The sequence below is a fragment of the Prinia subflava genome, chromosome 6, assembly GCF_021018805.1.
Source record: "Prinia subflava isolate CZ2003 ecotype Zambia chromosome 6, Cam_Psub_1.2, whole genome shotgun sequence".
Classification (NCBI taxonomy): domain Eukaryota; kingdom Metazoa; phylum Chordata; class Aves; order Passeriformes; family Cisticolidae; genus Prinia; species Prinia subflava.
Genome location: NC_086252.1, coordinates 13,022,930 through 13,039,583, shown reverse-complemented (window position 1 = coordinate 13,039,583; position 16,654 = coordinate 13,022,930). Strand labels below are relative to the sequence as shown.

The window sequence follows — 16,654 nt, the reverse complement described above, 5'->3', positions numbered from 1 at the left end:
GAAGGATTAACACGTGCAAGTGACCCTTATGTGCTGTAGTGGAATGGAAACAGGGAACAGAGTCTGCAGCAGGAGCCAGAATGGTCCTTTTCCAGCTCAAGGCTGAGTGGTTGATTTCCCAGTTCTGTAGCCGTAAGAGCAGGGACTAATGTTAACAGAACTGGAGTAAATCAGGAAATTTGCTTGGCAAAAGAAGGAATCGGTTCTCTAAATCCTATACTTCACTGTCATGTACAGCAACCTTGAGCACACAATTATGTTATCATGCTTGGGATATGACCTGGTGATGCAAGAAAGTGCTCCAAAATATTCTGCAAGTGCTAGCATAGAGTTGCCAAAAATATTGATGACAAGGTCATGTACTTACTCTTACAGTATTTTTTTTTTACCAAACAGATACAATCTGATTTTGTATAAGCAACAAGCTGATACAAAAGGTAGCACAATTGCTGCAAAGATGGGGCTCATGTAGATCAGAATCTTCCTAATGGCATGAAAATGCTGAAGTAGCCTGGTTCAGCTTTTTGCTCAAAGTCTGTCCAACTGCAGGAAAATTCATGCTGGATATGTATTTCCCTTATGCTGGTGAATTAACTGTCCCACTATTTGGGACACAGGAGAAGCTGAGCCCTTCTCCATGTCTCCCAGAGACTGGCACTGCCAGACCCCCAACCATGACACCATCACGTGGCAGACAGGATTCCACTGGGTGCACTCACAGAAACTCCTGTGCAAGCTTCCACCTGTGCCAAGTACTCAATGTACTTGCAGTTCAAACTGCTCTTGGGCTGAGCAGACAGGGAACACAAAAAACAGGAGAAAAAAGGGTAATTCTCCTTGTTTTTGCAGACACAAAAGGTCTGAGGTTTGTCTCTATAGCCAGGGAGAGCTGTGAAATCAACCCCATAGTCCTAAACTGGAAAATACCATTCTGGCTCCTGCTGCAGATGCTGTTCCCTGTCTCTGTTCCACTACAGCACACAAGACTGACAACCTCTGGCTCTGCTGCAGGGAGGCAAGGCTGCACTTCCCTTCAGCCAGGGCCAGACTTACTGTCCTGAAGACAAAATCCATCCTCTGATAGACGAACAGTCTGGAGGGAAACAAGGCAGATTCCTTACCTGAGCCAGCCAGGCTGCATCCTGACAGGACTAAACATCCTTCTTTGGGGGAGGAAGGGATAAGCAAGGTGAGAAGACAGTGTAATCCTTTCAGCTGAGACTTTGCCAAGGATGTTGCTAATTAGCAGAGAGGATGTACTGCGGCTGGTGAGAGACAGACACGTTCTGTGTTGTGAGACAGTGCCTTCAACCAGCTCTATCTGTGAGACACTGTGAGCTCCCTGATTGTGTTTGTATTGCAGGAGCCATCCCAGCAACACCAGCTGAGCGCTTGATGCCCGCTGTGCTGCCCACAGCCTCACATGAAACCCTTGATGGGATTCCAGACAGACAAAAAGTCTTGGTTGTAAATCTTATTTTCACTGTTCTAATACAACCAAACCTATTTTGTAGAGACATACGGAGTGGCTGTGGATTCCAGGTCATGGAAAAAGACTGGTATTGGAGCAGCATCTGTAATTCGTAGGCTTGCTTGGATATCTAGGAGATAGGAGAGTGTGGCACTTGTAGCTACCAGAGGAAACAGGGAGGCATTTTCAACCTCTACCAGCAGTGAGATGGTGGTCCAGAACTCTGTGTATCTCACACACTGCAGTTTGGAAACATTTCCAGCTGAGACTACTTAATTTGGTCAGTTGGTGTCTGGTCTAGCCACAGTGTCTCATCACACTGAGCTTAATCTGCAAGAGCCCAGTTTAAATTTGTGGGACTATGTGTGGTTGTGCTTGAGATGAGCACCTGTTCCAGCAGCCCTGTGCTCAAGGATAGCTAAAAAAAGCCAACAAAATAACCATCAGACCCCATAGCTTTCTTCTTTTTAATAGATTTTATTAAGATTCCCTGACAACATAAAAGGAATTATTCTTAATTTCTTGCCTCTGTGTACTTCACATTGGGGCTAAGATGCCCTGAATTCTCAATACTTAACCATGTTTATGTAAGGTCAAACCTGCCTTGTGGCTCTTTGAATCTGGCATATTACCAAGACACAGCTAACTCTGTTGGACACATAGGCTCCTAACTAAACCTAGTACAAGAAGTTCAGGAGATGAGCTGAGACTGGTAACAGCAGCAACTCGATCTCTACAGAAGTAGGGATTAAACATATTCAGCTGCACCCTAATGCAGCTGCCAAAGACAATTCCAAGGTGTGCTGGGCCAAAATGTTCTTTAAGAACTTAAGACCGTTGAAGGCCTTAGTGTGACTGAGAGCTGGCATAGATATGAGATATGAAGGGAGAGAGGTGGAGGCAAGTGCTGCTTGCACTGTGTAGACTTTTGGAAGGATGGGCAAGGTTTGGTCTTCAGCCTGAGCTGATTCGTCACCCTTGCTAAGCTGACTGAGGTGCTATCAGGCCTTTCCCTAAATAGATCATAAAACCTCGTGCAGGTGATTATTTTATGAACAAAGAGGGAAACAATAGAAGCAAAACAACAGCAGAGGCCTCCAAGTCTCCGCTGGGGAAAGAGGGCCAGGCCACAGACAAACAGCCCAGCCTCAAGGTGTGTCGAGCCAGGCTGCAAGAAGGGACAGGGCAGTTTAAAAGTCCTTGACACGAGAACGGTGCTGACTCTGACACCATCCCCCTGCCCTGGCTGCAAAGTACCTCCAGTAACTGGCTACGAGCTTTAGAGAATGAAATCCAATTTACCTGCCACAAAGAAGAGCTTGGTGAGGCCTCCCCAGAGGCGCTGGGTAAAGGAGGGCTGCCAGTTCCCACCCCGAGCCGCTCCCCTCGCAGCCAGCGCGGACGGGAGGGGGAAGGGGCAGCCGCGGCAGAAAGTGCAGAACAATTCCCCGGAGAGCCGCGGTGCGCTTTGCAGTTTGCCCACTAATTACTATTAAGCCCCGGTTCCTTTTTGTGTTCCAAGGGGCGTCTTCAATGTGGCACTGCTTCTTGGGCCTTTCATGCGGCTGGGCTAACCTCTGAATAGCAGGCTCTCCCCCCTCCTCGCTACCTCTCCCTTTTTCTTTCCCCCTTTTGCTTTTCTGATAGTATTTTCTGTCCATGTTGTGTAAGGCCCTAAATGAATCTTGACTGCCCCTACAGCCGACTGGAGACGCACAAAAGCGGCCCATTCCAGTGGCCACAGCGCCATTGTGTGCCCTAACAATGCACTAATTGGCGGTGACAATTGTGCGGCTGGGGAAGAAGAGGGGGCCGGCCGGGGGTGGGGGTGGAACACGGGACATGGGTCCTTTCCAATCACCGAGGCGGGTCACGAAAAAAAGAAAAGTGCGAGGAGCGAGAAACACGCTCTGCTCCGCGTCTCTGCCGCGGGCACGTCCGTGCCGTCCCAGGCCGCTGGCTCCAAGGGCCCCCCGTATTCCTATAGGGAAGCGTAATGCGAAAAGTTTGAACGCGTGGCTATGCAGAGCAGGGGATGTGCAATCTAAAAGGGTCATCTCAATCTCCCAGGCTGTCTCATCGCGCTAGAGGATGAAGAACTCCTGTGATGAGGACACCACTGAGATAGTTATGGGAAAAGGTCATGCACACAGACAAGGTGCTGGGGCACTCTGCTCTGGGTACACATGGGAGACTGCTCACCTCGCTCTGAGTTTAACATATCTGTATTTTGCACGGGGACAATGGGATGCAAGGACAGCACTCTGCTGGGGTAGGTGCTGGTCCTGTGGAGTAGGAGCCTGTGGTGCTGTTGGGAGTAGGGGAATGAATCTGGGCCACATCTCCTGCACCAGCGAAGGGGGCTGGAGGGATGAAAGGGACAACAGGTGCCATGGGACTGAAGCTGCTTATTGCCACTGTGACACCACCCAGGACTCGGGAGGGACTAACTCAGTCTCACACTGAAACATGGCAGGAATGAACCCACTGACTTCGAAAACTGTCCCGGTATGAAGTTAGCCCTGGAGTTTGAAAGCTGATGTGGCTGACACATGAGGGGCGGATTTCAGCTCTATTCATTAGCTTTTAAGATAAAATATGGGACAGGAAAAGGCATGGACAATGCTTTTGAAAAAGAAGTATGGAAGGCTTATCCAGTTGCTTTGCCTCAAAATTAATTCAGACATTTGACAGACATGGGGTTAGATACTGAAGTGCTCAACACCTGCCCATCTGTTTTCCAAACTGCTCCTATCAGCTCCCTCAGAGAACAGTGAAGACCAGCAGGTGTGGAGCACTCTGGTCCCTGACAGAGCAAGCAAGGCAAGCCAGGCTGGCAGCAATACTCAAGTTTATGAAGGACTCTGAAATGTCTTCTGAACAAGGGTGTTTCTCTTATTTGAAGCTGAATGACCTTTGAGAAGCATTGTCCAGAGCAGGATCAGGAAGCAGATAATTGTCCTACTCCTCTTAGGACAGCTGTGGGACTGCTGTGGTGGAGGAGACTTCTACTAAATGTTTTGATAAAGAAGAATTACCTCCTGCATCTGGAAAGAAGAAAGAAAACACCTTCCTATACAGTGGCATCTAGACAGGGGACAACTACATAGGAACCATCTCCAGTGGAAGAAGAGCAATGCTTTCCTGCTAAGTCCCGTGTATCAACCATGGCTTACTGAAGCAATCTTGTCATAACCTCACAAAGGGCAGACACAACAAGCAGGAAGGATAAACTGGAGCTGCAGACCCATGGACAGGCAGGCACTGTGCCTGGATCTAAACTCCCTGGTGCTCTGACTGATTGGGAGTGGCGTTTCAGTTTAGTCCACTCCATATAAACACTAAACTCAGCTGAGAAGTCTGGTCCTGCAGCCAAAACGCTGAGGGGAAGCCTACTGTGAGCCCAGTGTGAGTAGCAGAGTTGCAGAAGTGTGGAGAGTCCAGGGTACACTGTGTAGAAACCCCTGGACTCTTGCCCTTTTCACCTCATGGCCATTCAGAGCACAGTAGTTCTCTTATTGTAATCTCTCAGATTATATGGGTTCTTGTCAGCATTTCTATGAAACACCAAAGGACATCCCTGCTGCCAGGAGGAACCCTAATCTCTCCACTTATTGCAAGGTTGTCTTATCAGAAGTGTTAGTTCCCAGAATTTGGTGGTGGCAGTATCCTCCCTGAGACAAAATCATTATTTACATGCTCTAAACATAGTAAATGTGCTCCTGCTTGCCCTCCCCTAGCAGGCCTCCACACAGCTCCTGCGGACAACTGTGGAAACATTCCCATGGATTACCACAGATGCAGGAGGAGGGCCTTATACAGTGAGCCTTCTATGCCTCCCCTTTGCCCTGAGCCCAATAAAGAAGTACTTTATTGTTTTATGACAGTGCAGTTAACACTTGACATAAATCTCTAAGTGCAGCTAACAATGTCGATACTGTGTAAATACCTACAGTAGAGACCTGTATTTTATTACACTTTTGCCCTCTTTTACCTGTTATCACCCAGGGTTAACTCTGTGTCAAATGCACTTGTATTTCACAAGGAATCTGCCAATTTTATACACTCCTACAGCTCCTATCTTTAAATACTGAGAGCCCAGCTCAGGTTCTTTGACAAACTGCAGCTTTCATTGGAGCCAGCAGATCTCAGATCTGCTTAAAGCATCGAACATGCTGTCTGTTAAATCCGAAAAAGTGTCCTTCAGAAGTGCAGAGTCCAAGCCAGAACAGGACATTTTGCAATATGTACACAACAAAATATCCACCAGTGTCACAAGTCATTGCATGACAATGTCTGATGACAGGATGGTGCTGGCATTTGTTTTCCACCCTAGCCTTGCTTTCATGGGCATTTATACCCCTGCTCTCAGAAATCTTGCAGGAGAATGTACAAACTGAGGGAGAGACAGAATCACAGAATAAGCTGAGTTAGAAGGGACCTACAAGAACTAGGGGGTTGAACTCCTGGTCCTGCACAGCATCATCTCCAAGAGTCACACCCTGTGCCTGAGAGCTGTGTCCAAATGCTTCATGAACTCTGCCAGGCTTGGTGCTGGGACCTCTCCCTGGGGAGCCTGCTCCAGTGCCCAGCCACCCTCTGGGTGAAGAACCTTTCCCTAAGACCCAACCTAAATCTCCCCTGACAGAATTTCAGGCCATTTCCTCAGGTCTGGTTGCTGGTCACCACAGAGAAGAGATCAGTGCCTGTCCCTCCTCGTTCCCTCGTAAGGAGGTAGTGACTGCAGTGAGGTCTCCCCTCAGCATCCTCTTCTCCAGACTGAGCAGACCAAGTTCCCTCAGCTGCTCCTCATACAGCTTCCCCTCAAGGCCCTTTACCACCTTTTGGTTGCCCCCTCTTGGCTGGTCTCTAACAGCCTAATCTCTTACTTACATAGTGGTGCCCAAAACAGCACACTCCTTGTGTTTCATTACTTTGTTGCTGCACATCAGATATTTGCCTGCAGTGTCAGTCAGAAATGAGATTAATTTATAATCTTAAATGCTAGGAAAGCACTTTGGACTGAACTGCTCCATGCATGCTGATTACATCTATTACTTTCTTACACCAATATGGTAATTTGCACTTTATTTTTAAACAGTACCTAACTTAGTTACTAATAATTCCTTCTTACTTACCTCTAAATGCATGATATTGTACCTCCATGATAAACACATGAGAATTTTCAAGTCAATGCTCTTAACACAAGCTCTTATTTGACTTGTCTTGCTTTCCAGATGAGCCTTACAACTTCATTTTTAATATCTAAATGAATGCTAATGCCTTGAACTAAATTATAGAAAATTGAAAGTCACTTAGTATAAGCAATGGACTGACTTTTTAAAAGCATGTTTACAGCTTCAATGCCAAGTTTTTTATTTGTCTATGCTTAAAATGGATGGAATTTACTCCTGCTTGCCTTGGAGACTTTGTCTGGTTTTAATTGTAACACTTTATCTGAGATGCTTTTCATCACCTTCTCATAGTGGTAATACTCAGGCCTCTAGATGGGAGCACTGTTTTGGAGTGTATTTAGTTAAACGAGAACTCTTTTAACAAGACAGTCCAGAATACACACTCCCAGAATATTTTCATTTGCCCTCAGTGTGCTTTCACTGAAAAGGTGTGGTAAGCCTCACACCCAGAAGGTTCCCCTCAGTCCCAAAGGAAAGAAGGAGGTTGCTTGTGCCATTCTTTCACAATGGACTAGCATCTTCAATCGATTTCACATATTAACCCAAATACTATTAATTTTGGTCTGAGAGCTTGAAGGGTAGCTTTTTTAAAATTAACTATCCTGGCTCTAAAAGAAGAGCTAGAGCTTGGATTGGGATGCTCTTCCCAGGGCTCCACAGACCCCCCAGTCTCTGCCCTGCATGGATGCTTTTTCATCTCTTACAGGGTGAAGTGAGATGGGGAGGTGGCTGTGAAAGGGGAAGGAGATGTCATAACAGAATTTGCTCACCTTGTAAAGCAAATAAGGAAGAGGGGAAGGTCTTGCACATGGTTTCCTTGTGTAGCTTGTGTGGTCCCGGTCAAACATTAACTCATCGCTTGTAGCTGATTTCATCACAGAGATGAAGTCCAAAAGTTCCTGCAGGAGAGAGGATTGACATTCCTGATGGGCTTCTGGTCTTCCTGAGGAGGGGCAGGAATAGTGAAGGAGGGGATACATCCTTCTCTTTGAAAGCTGCCAGAGCATAGGGCTGGGTGTGGAATGCTCTGGGGAGTCTCAGGCTGTGGGTTTAGGCCCATGAGCTCCACCACAGCTCTGTGCTGCAATCTTTAGTCATCAAACCCAGATTCAATGAGCTGCAGAAGCTCCTTAGGTGCACTGGAAGAAACAACAACAAGAAGAATCTTGCCTATTCCTACATCCATAGGTGTGAGAACCCTTATAACATGGGCAAAATCCTGCCCTTCCAGCCCTCAGTTCACCTGGGAGATGCCTTCCTTAGCAAGAATTCAATGACCTTGAACTTGACCTTGACTTCTGGCAGAGGTCCACACAGTGAGCAGCTGCCTCCTGCAAGCCTCCCAGGAGCTCTGTATCCAAGGGTGCCTCAAAGCCACAGTAAGCTGCCCTGGGAGCTTGTGGCAGGGGTCAGCACTATTAAAAATCAAGCAATTTGTGGCTTTCCAAAACCACAAGATTTAACCGGGAATCCAAGCCCCCAGAGCCTGATGTAGACATCAACAATACTTCCAGAGGCCCTCCTGGCTGATTTCAGGGAAAAGTAAGTATCACATTTTCTTAGCTTCAAAAGACTTTAACCAGCAGAGAAGCATTTTTAAGAAAACAATCACTCTTTCAAAGCTTGCCCTACCCATGATACAGTACTCACCAGAAGGCAAATTAAAAAGGAGAAGTAAGATTTTTTTTTAGTGTTTATTGAGAGTTGCCTTTATACAGGAGGGACCAGTGCTCTGATGCAGTCACAAGTGAACCCAAATAAACCCTGCTCAAGTGTTAACAAGCAATTCAACTCAATGGATTTAAATTATAACATCATTACATATCAATAATAAATTAAGACTATTGCTCAGTAGCTGCAGATAATTTAAAAAAATAATCCTTGTCAAAAGTAAAAAAAAAAACAACAAACCAAAAAATGTAAACACAAAAACAATGAAACACACATAACAATGTTGCAAATAAGTTAACAGAGTAGCACACACACACAATGGTATTCCAAAAACTCAGGGTGCACTGCCAGCAATGCTGAAATTCACTGTAAGTGGTGCAGGTGAGCTGGTGCTCTGGCAGGAAGGAAAGCTCAGGCTGCCAGGCACCACATCAGCCACTGTGCTCTGCTGCTCACATCTGGCTTTTCCTGGCTTTTTACTGCCTTGACTGAAATAAAGTTGATTTGGAAGCTGCCTCTATCACTTAATACCTATGAAACACACATTTTGCTCATGAATTTACTTTTGCTTACCGGAAGTATAGCAGACTCATATAAGGTAACTTGCTATCACAGGTATTAATTAAAAATCAGCCTGAAAGCACAGTTTAGTTAAACAAAATCAACTTGGTAGACAAGTGCATAAGCAAAACGGAAACAAACCCTTTTTCCACCAAAACAATGCTGTGTATTCAAGGATTTATAATAGGTTATATGTACCTTATAATATAAGGTTCAACATGTGGATTAGGCAGGAATAAATAAACAATTGAGCCCCTGACACTTGTGCACAAAGTCTAACACACTTTGGTCCTGCTGATAGCTCTCCAGACCTAGGTATCTCTGATGCTGACTGCAAGTAGCATCTTTGCAATTTGTATTAATGACCACCCCAAGGAATTTGGGTGAAATTGGCATTTTAAGGTATGACTCAAGCCATCATGGCCACACCAGGGTTTTCAAGTAAAGAAGGACTTTGCACATTATTATTCAGACTGTCTCCTCACTGTACTGCTAAAATGCAGTAACAGCACTGCTACTGTCAAATGGGATTCCTGCTACTGGTGTCAAATGTGGACTTATAAAATCACAGTTAGAATGGACATGTGCCCCAGGCTGACACATGCCACATACTTCAGCAAATAATGCTAAGATTTCAATGGGTTAACCCTCTCTTTAAAGTAAGGTTGACCAAACCCTCACAGGGTCAGCCTTCAGGGAGCCAGGCTGCATTATAATTGAGCTTTGGGGAAATTCCTCCACTCCCACAGCACTGGACCCAGCTGTGCAAGTGAGCAGGGAGCTCTGAGTGGGAGTCCCTGGCCACGCTGTGTGGAATGGCCAGGGGTTCCAGGAGGAGCAAAACTGCATGTGACCCTGCTTTAATTCTCTCTACTTGACATCTTTATATATGCACAGCTTCTGAAGGTCTTGCACAACTGCATCTCAGGCTAAGCAGCCCAGCTAGTCTCAAAAACACACATAATAAGAACCAATACCATTTCCACGCTATCCTCTCTCATAATGCCCTCACAAAGCATAGATAGTAAACAAGTTTAATGGTTACCATTCCTAGCAAGATGGAAAACTGTCATGAGCAAGGGTTTTAAGCTCCAATGCCAAACATATTGCATCATGGCAGAGCATTTCTAAAAAAATTATTCACTTCTCAAAATTTAAGGCACCAAAATGAGCAGAAGTGAGGAGTTCCCACATAGCTTGGTGTCTTCAGAGCTGGTATATGAAGCCTGTAGAGTTCACTTCATGAGGGCAGAACAAACAAACTGATTTACTCAGGTGCTCCTGCAAAAGAGCAGGCACAGCACAGGAGAGTTTCAGTTTAAGTCTACAAGTTAATAAAGCAGCAGATGCAATCAGGAAACCCGAAACAGGAAGAGAGATGCTAATATACAGTACTGTAAGGCACTCCTACTGGGAAGGGAAAATTGGAAGGCAAGTCACAAAGGAGAGAATGACTGGACTCAACTGGTTCAAAAGCAACACAAAGAGCTATGAAGCTCCAACTCTGGCTATAGGCTCAGTACTGTGAGTAAGGACACGGACAGAGACAGTGGAGAGAGAGGGGAGACTGGCTTGCAACTGAGCGACAGAAAAAAATTAGAAGATTATAATGATTATTCAATTAATTTCTTTTATACAGATCAACAGTCAGCTGCAATCCAGGCAGTGACCTTTGGGAAGCCTAGCAAACTCGGTGGCTTCTGTTGCTACAGGGAAAAATGCAAAATTCAACTAGGCAGCTTCCCCTTTTCATTGTAAACAGACATCCTCTGCTCTTTTTAAAAATCTTCCAAGACATTATCATCCATCTACTGTAATACACACACTATCCTAATAGTAAGAGAAGCCTTGACAAGAGGAGCTCTAGTGATACCCTGATGATTCACTCCTAACAGGGCCATCAGAGCCTGTGCCAAAATCTTAAGTTGCTCTCGAAAAAGTATCTTTCCTCCCACCTGCCAATTCCTATCAATCCCAGCAGAGCTCATGTTGGTATGTGCCAGCCAGGATATTTTGTCATATCACAAATCCATCATTTTCCACCACGTAAGACAGACAAAAACCAAGAAAAGCAATAGGAGGATTCCTACACAAGAAATATAAATTTCTCTTTTTATATATTGACAATACAAAAAAAGCTGCATTTTGCATCCCCTAGGTAGGTCCATCTTCCAATTAAAGGAAAGGTAGATGGTAAGGGTAAAGAGGAAAAGAGACCTGAATAAGGATCTCAATAGTGTCCTAAATTCAAATAATATCAGACTACAACTATAAGTACCTGTAGAGAGTGAAGCTATGGTCCACTGCAGTTAAGCATCCTATTTTTACACTGATACCAAGTTCTGTACAAAGCAAAAGCAGTAACTGGATTACAGACCAATTCCTTCTCAGTCAGCTATGAAAGCATCTCTCTTTGAAGAGGACAAACAGCATATTTCATTCTTGATTCACAATGAAATGGCATCATTCCAGTTTATTTCATGCGTGGGTAGGACAAGACTGCAGTACTAATACATAATTTCACCTGGGCTGGCAGGGAGGGTGTGGGCAGAGCCGTGCAATCTGCAAAGCCCCCAGGAACTTTACCAGCTGATGCTCATCCAGAAGTCTGCAGAGCAGAGCCATGTGCAGGCTGTGGGCTGCAAAATGGGCAGAGAATAGCAGTGGGGACCAGCATGGAGCACTGTCAGTACAGCAGAGACAACCATGCAAGGGTACAGCGCTGTCTGAAACCCAAACCTCATGCAGAACCCCAGGCTAAGGCTCCTGCTTCCAGATGGCTCCTGCAAGAAAATCCACTGAAGGCAGGAGTAAGCCTTTCATTATGCTTACAAAAATTTGTGACAGAGTACTTTATCTTACCCATTCATAAGGAATAACTATTTTTGGATAGGAGCTAGGCATCCCTGAGAGGACATTGTCTTGCACATTACAGCCTGCTCCTAGAGCTACTTTTCCAAAGTAAAAATTAATGTCTACTCATTTTAGGAACTAGCTGGTTTACAACAACACTGGATTTTAAAGTAAATAACATGATCACATGATCTGTACTTTACAGGATCCTTTCACATAAAGCTCTGGGCACTGACAGAATATCATAACATGCTCTTGCCCTGTGTCATTGGTAATGGCAGTGGTTTCAGACCCATGGCTAATTTCAGCAGTTTTGCCAACATCATACTCTTTATATCCTTTAAATCTCTGTTAGCAAAGAAACTGTTCTGTAATACCTGCACAAACCCAGAACAATTCCAATGCTGTCTATGTTGTTATTCTAGAATTCAATTCCAATATCTAACCACCCACATGACTGGTACTTTGGAGATAGGACATATGTGAATGTAACTAATATTTTGCAAGGTCTGAACCTTGATTCCTTGACTCCATATGGTTTTTGACAGTGCACTCAAGCAGTCTTCTCTAAATTGAGCTGGACATGAACCAGCACTGTGAGGTATCATAAATACCAGAGCATTATGATATGAAAAATGCCACCATTTTTTCTTTAATGACCTAACATTATGTCTACAGATAATTCAAAATAGTACCTGCCAGATGCTGACAGTTTCAGAGCTACTGGTTTTGCCACAGGAGTAATTGTAGTGACACAAGCTGAAAAACATGGGAGCGTTCTGTTTATTCAGCCAATACCAGTGCAGTTCCTGTTTGCCTGACTAATTCCACAGTACTTCCCCAGTGTTTGCATTTCTGAACACACAGGGAATTCTTTGCATGGGAATGGATTTGCAAGGAACATTATACCTTTAAGGGTGATAGCCAAAAGCAACTCATTTCACATGAGGAACAGTGAGCTGAGACAGAGACACCATTGTGTATGGGAAGTATTCATTTTAGTGACAAAGGTGCATGATTCACCAGGTCTATTAAGTATGGGAATCCCTTTGCCAAGCACTTTGCCAAGAACATGGAAAAACCCTCACTTCCTTCTAAAAAATCCCAATGAAAGAAGGATTTCTGGAAAAGAAAGGCACTGGTTGTCTAATGTATACATATATAAACATGCTTCTATATAGTAGTTGCATTCAAATTTGAGAAAGCTACTTTTTCTTTGACTGGAGGCTGGAAAAGGTAACCACTTATATTCCAGTACAAGGCAACTCGTAGCATTTTACCTTTTAATGTAAGTATGATGTACCCTGTTCTTTTATTTAATATACTTCAGCAATTAGTGAGATGCTTCAACAATCAAAACTGCTTTCTGCCTTGAATACAACAGTCTGTAGATTATATAGGAAGCAAAAATCAGTACTCCATATTTTCACAAACCTATGTGAGACAAGAGGAAAATACACATGCAACTGGCATTATTCTCCTGAAATCATATTTGCTTTCTGTAAATAGATATGTGAGTGTGTGTGTGTGTATATATATGAATAGTTTCATAGGTATGTAATACACTTATCACTGCAAGGTGTGGAAAAGAGTCAGGAATGTGAAATGGGGGAAGACAATTTAGCTGCTCATTGGAGGTGAACTCGCCATGAATTAAACATACTGCCAGTAATGACACACACCTCCCAGTTAAATCCATCATGTACTTCCCTTTACAAAATAATTCACTGTGTTTAATACTTCCCTATGTTCCAGGTGTGTGGAACAGAATCCTACCTTCTGGAACTTCACTGTCCACCATGGAAGTCATTACAGAACTATAAATGCCTTGGAGTCTAAGAGAATGCAGGACACAAGTTTCATATGAAACCAGCAAACTAGTGTTTCACAATTTTGGAGGTATTTGCTAACTAAAATGGGCAAGACCGCTTTCCTGACTATCAGTTTAACAGATTAGAAAAACATTTGATGTAAACTTCATGAAATAAAAAGAAAACCAATGTGAACACTTAAAATGCCCTGAAGTTTCAGACTGGAAGAAGGAGAACCAACATCATGTTACGACAGACAAGGACATAGCCTCCCAAAAATCAAGAGTAACCAGCACAAATCTCAAAGGACTTCAGTGACAGAGCTTAACTGATATTCCTGGCTGAACAAAAAGAGTAACAAGTCCCATGTTATCTGAATATGGAGTAGTTCACTGGGGTGGTTAAAAATATATAAACATAACTGAAGGAATTATTCTGCATCTTATGTTTGTAAGCACCCCAAATAAGGTTTAATGGGAGATCCTCTTCTTTCCTTGGCAAGGAGATCCTTTAAAATGTAAATGCACTGATCCTTTAAGACAGTTCTCTGAAAACATGAGGAAATGGAACCACATGTCCATATCAGGAGGAGACAGTGGATTTAAAATAATTCCTGCTCTACTGGGTTCTGTGAAACACCTCACCAAAGCCCCTGCCAAGGCTACTAATAAATAAATAATACACATAAATAAGTAGATGATTCATCAATTCTAAACAAACAACATAAAAAATAATGCAGTCATGGCAGCAAATATTTTCTGCCTTGAGATAAAGTCTTCTCCAGAGGTGGAAAAGAAAGTTGGGTACTTAAATTAGCTAGACCTAAAGATACTCTCATAAACCACATTTTGTATGAGAGCTAACGGCTGGACTTCAATGCAGTTTAGCCATTGGTATTTCAAAGCCAACAAGGCTTTATGGCCACTTTGGCAGCTCTTATTCACAGATGAAGAAGGTCAGGTAATATTTTTCAAAAAACTTTCTGCCTGTCTAAGCCAAGAATTTGCTTGAGCTGGCAGCTGGGAGAGGGATTCTCTTCAGGCTGGCCACTGCCTTAAAAACCTCATGTGTTCTGATATGACAATTCAAACATGTTGCAAGACTCTTCGAAGTTCTCGTCCATATTCAGTTGCCTCCAGAAGGATTTCTGCTTCTTCTGCAATTCTTTACGCACACACCTGGGGCATGGTACAGCCTTCACCTTGCACTCAGAGTGGAAGACAGCACCACAGCTTTCACACCTGCAAACACAAATTAATGTCAAAATTGAATCACAAAACAGGACCAGAGCATGCAACAGCCTTCACATGGGCTGTGGGCAGTAGGTATTCCTTGACACCATTCTGGGAGCTGTAAGAGCATTTTGCTTCATTAGAGTGGCATTGTAAAAGACACTGGTATGGCCACACCTTTGCTCGTATTAAGCTACTCAGGAGCACTAAAATAAATTGACTTGCATTCATTTTGCAGTTGCTGAGAATCTGTCCCAGCACTTCTGCTTCACAGTCAAGCTTTTAGAAGGATTAATACTTACCTTCTTAGTAACTAGTATTCAGGTATGTCACTGAAAAGATATCAACTTTGTTCTATGAAAGACAAATCTTGCTTTGTTTGTAAATGAGGAGTGACTATATTGTTTTCCAGTACAGTATATTTCAGCACTGGCAGAAACAGATTCTGTGATTTGCAACAGCCATGGTAAGACATATTTCTCATTGAAGCTCCAGTGGTCAGCTGTTCTGGAAAGACTGAAGAACAGTCCACTTCAACAGCAGGAGAAGTTGTCATTTCAAAAGTAAAAAATGAAACACAGGTGAGTGTCTGCCTTGTGTCCTGTGAAAGACTAGACTAGATGAACACAACTGATCTATGTTGATCAATTGATCAATACACTCAGCTACGCTTCTGGCATTCAAAGCTGTGTTATTCTGTTCTCAAATGTGACATTAAGACTTCAAACAAATCAACTGGTCAAATAAGATGACTGGTTTACTTTTGGGACATTGTGAGGCAGTCAACCTAATGTCACAGCAGATCAAGCCCCAGGTGCAGATGGATGTCGAGCAATGAAACATCCGGTGATATGAGGGGGCTACAACTGAGCAGTTGGACATTCTCAGCCTTTCAATGCAAATAACTATCTGTAGTGATGACTTGTCACTACAGCTTTGGAACCAAAGAAAAAACTAAAAGATGGACTGTCAGAGGTAGAAAGTCTTAGATTTCAGTTGGATAATCAAATAATAAAAGCAACACAACATGAAATTTTAGAGTAATCCTGAAATACAAACAATAGGTGTTGGTCACCCCTGGTGATTCTGTAGGACATCTTTTTTTCCTTTCTTGTAGCTATTGTAGTCAAATGATTATATAATAATCCAAGTGCCCATTGTTATAACTTTAGTGGGGTTTTTTGTTGGTTTGCTTTGAACCTATTTTTCATAGAAATAAGGTTCTTGTCTTCAAGACTGTGAAGAAAAACTGAAAACATGAAGAAAGAAACCCCCAAAAAGTGAGAAGCCATAAAGCATGCATGTGGTCTGACAATACTGAGAGAAGTCCATAAGATAACACACCCTGTTAGCTGTATCGGTTGCATCTCACATGTAACTTTTACAAAATCTGTTTTTGGTCTGGCTGCATTTAAAGTTTTATGCATGGGTTCAAATATGGCCTAAATTTGAATAACTGCAGAGCTTTGAGAAGTCCGTGCAGAGATTTAAGGAGGCACATTTCTAACTAGCATAAACTGATAAAACTCAGATATGAGTAAGAAAAGGCAGGTGAACAAGGCTAAGTATAAAGCAGTATATCTACTGGCTTCCATGCTGTCTTGCAGTAAAACTTGACTGTTGGATTTCTCAGTCCAGCTACAGTCTAAACCTGGTTTTGAATCAAGAAACCGGCTCATGCAGAGATATTTACAATTTCTGTACTCAGAGAGTGTGTTATTGCCCTTATCCACTGAAGCACGTACACACATGCTTAGGACTCATATCCACTGATTTCTTTGGGATTACTGATCTGCCTTCCATTAAATGTGCTTACGTGCTTTGCTGGGTTGGGATTTCCACAAACAGACACACTAATGG

At 43.4% G+C, this 16,654-nt stretch overlaps 1 protein-coding gene across 3 annotated transcripts in view; it reads right to left on the bottom strand.

Moving 5' to 3' along the window:
• The window catches only part of PLEKHM3 (pleckstrin homology domain containing M3), a 110,936-nt gene that overhangs the window by 23,633 nt on the left and 70,649 nt on the right, over nucleotides 1–16,654 (bottom strand). For all 3 annotated transcript variants that reach the window (XM_063400310.1, XM_063400309.1, XM_063400311.1), the window contains one exon: nucleotides 7,437–14,803. In XM_063400310.1, coding sequence (XP_063256380.1) covers nucleotides 14,626–14,803 — 178 coding nt within the window. In that variant the 3' untranslated portion in view covers nucleotides 7,437–14,625. The remainder of the gene's footprint in view (nucleotides 1–7,436; nucleotides 14,804–16,654) is intronic.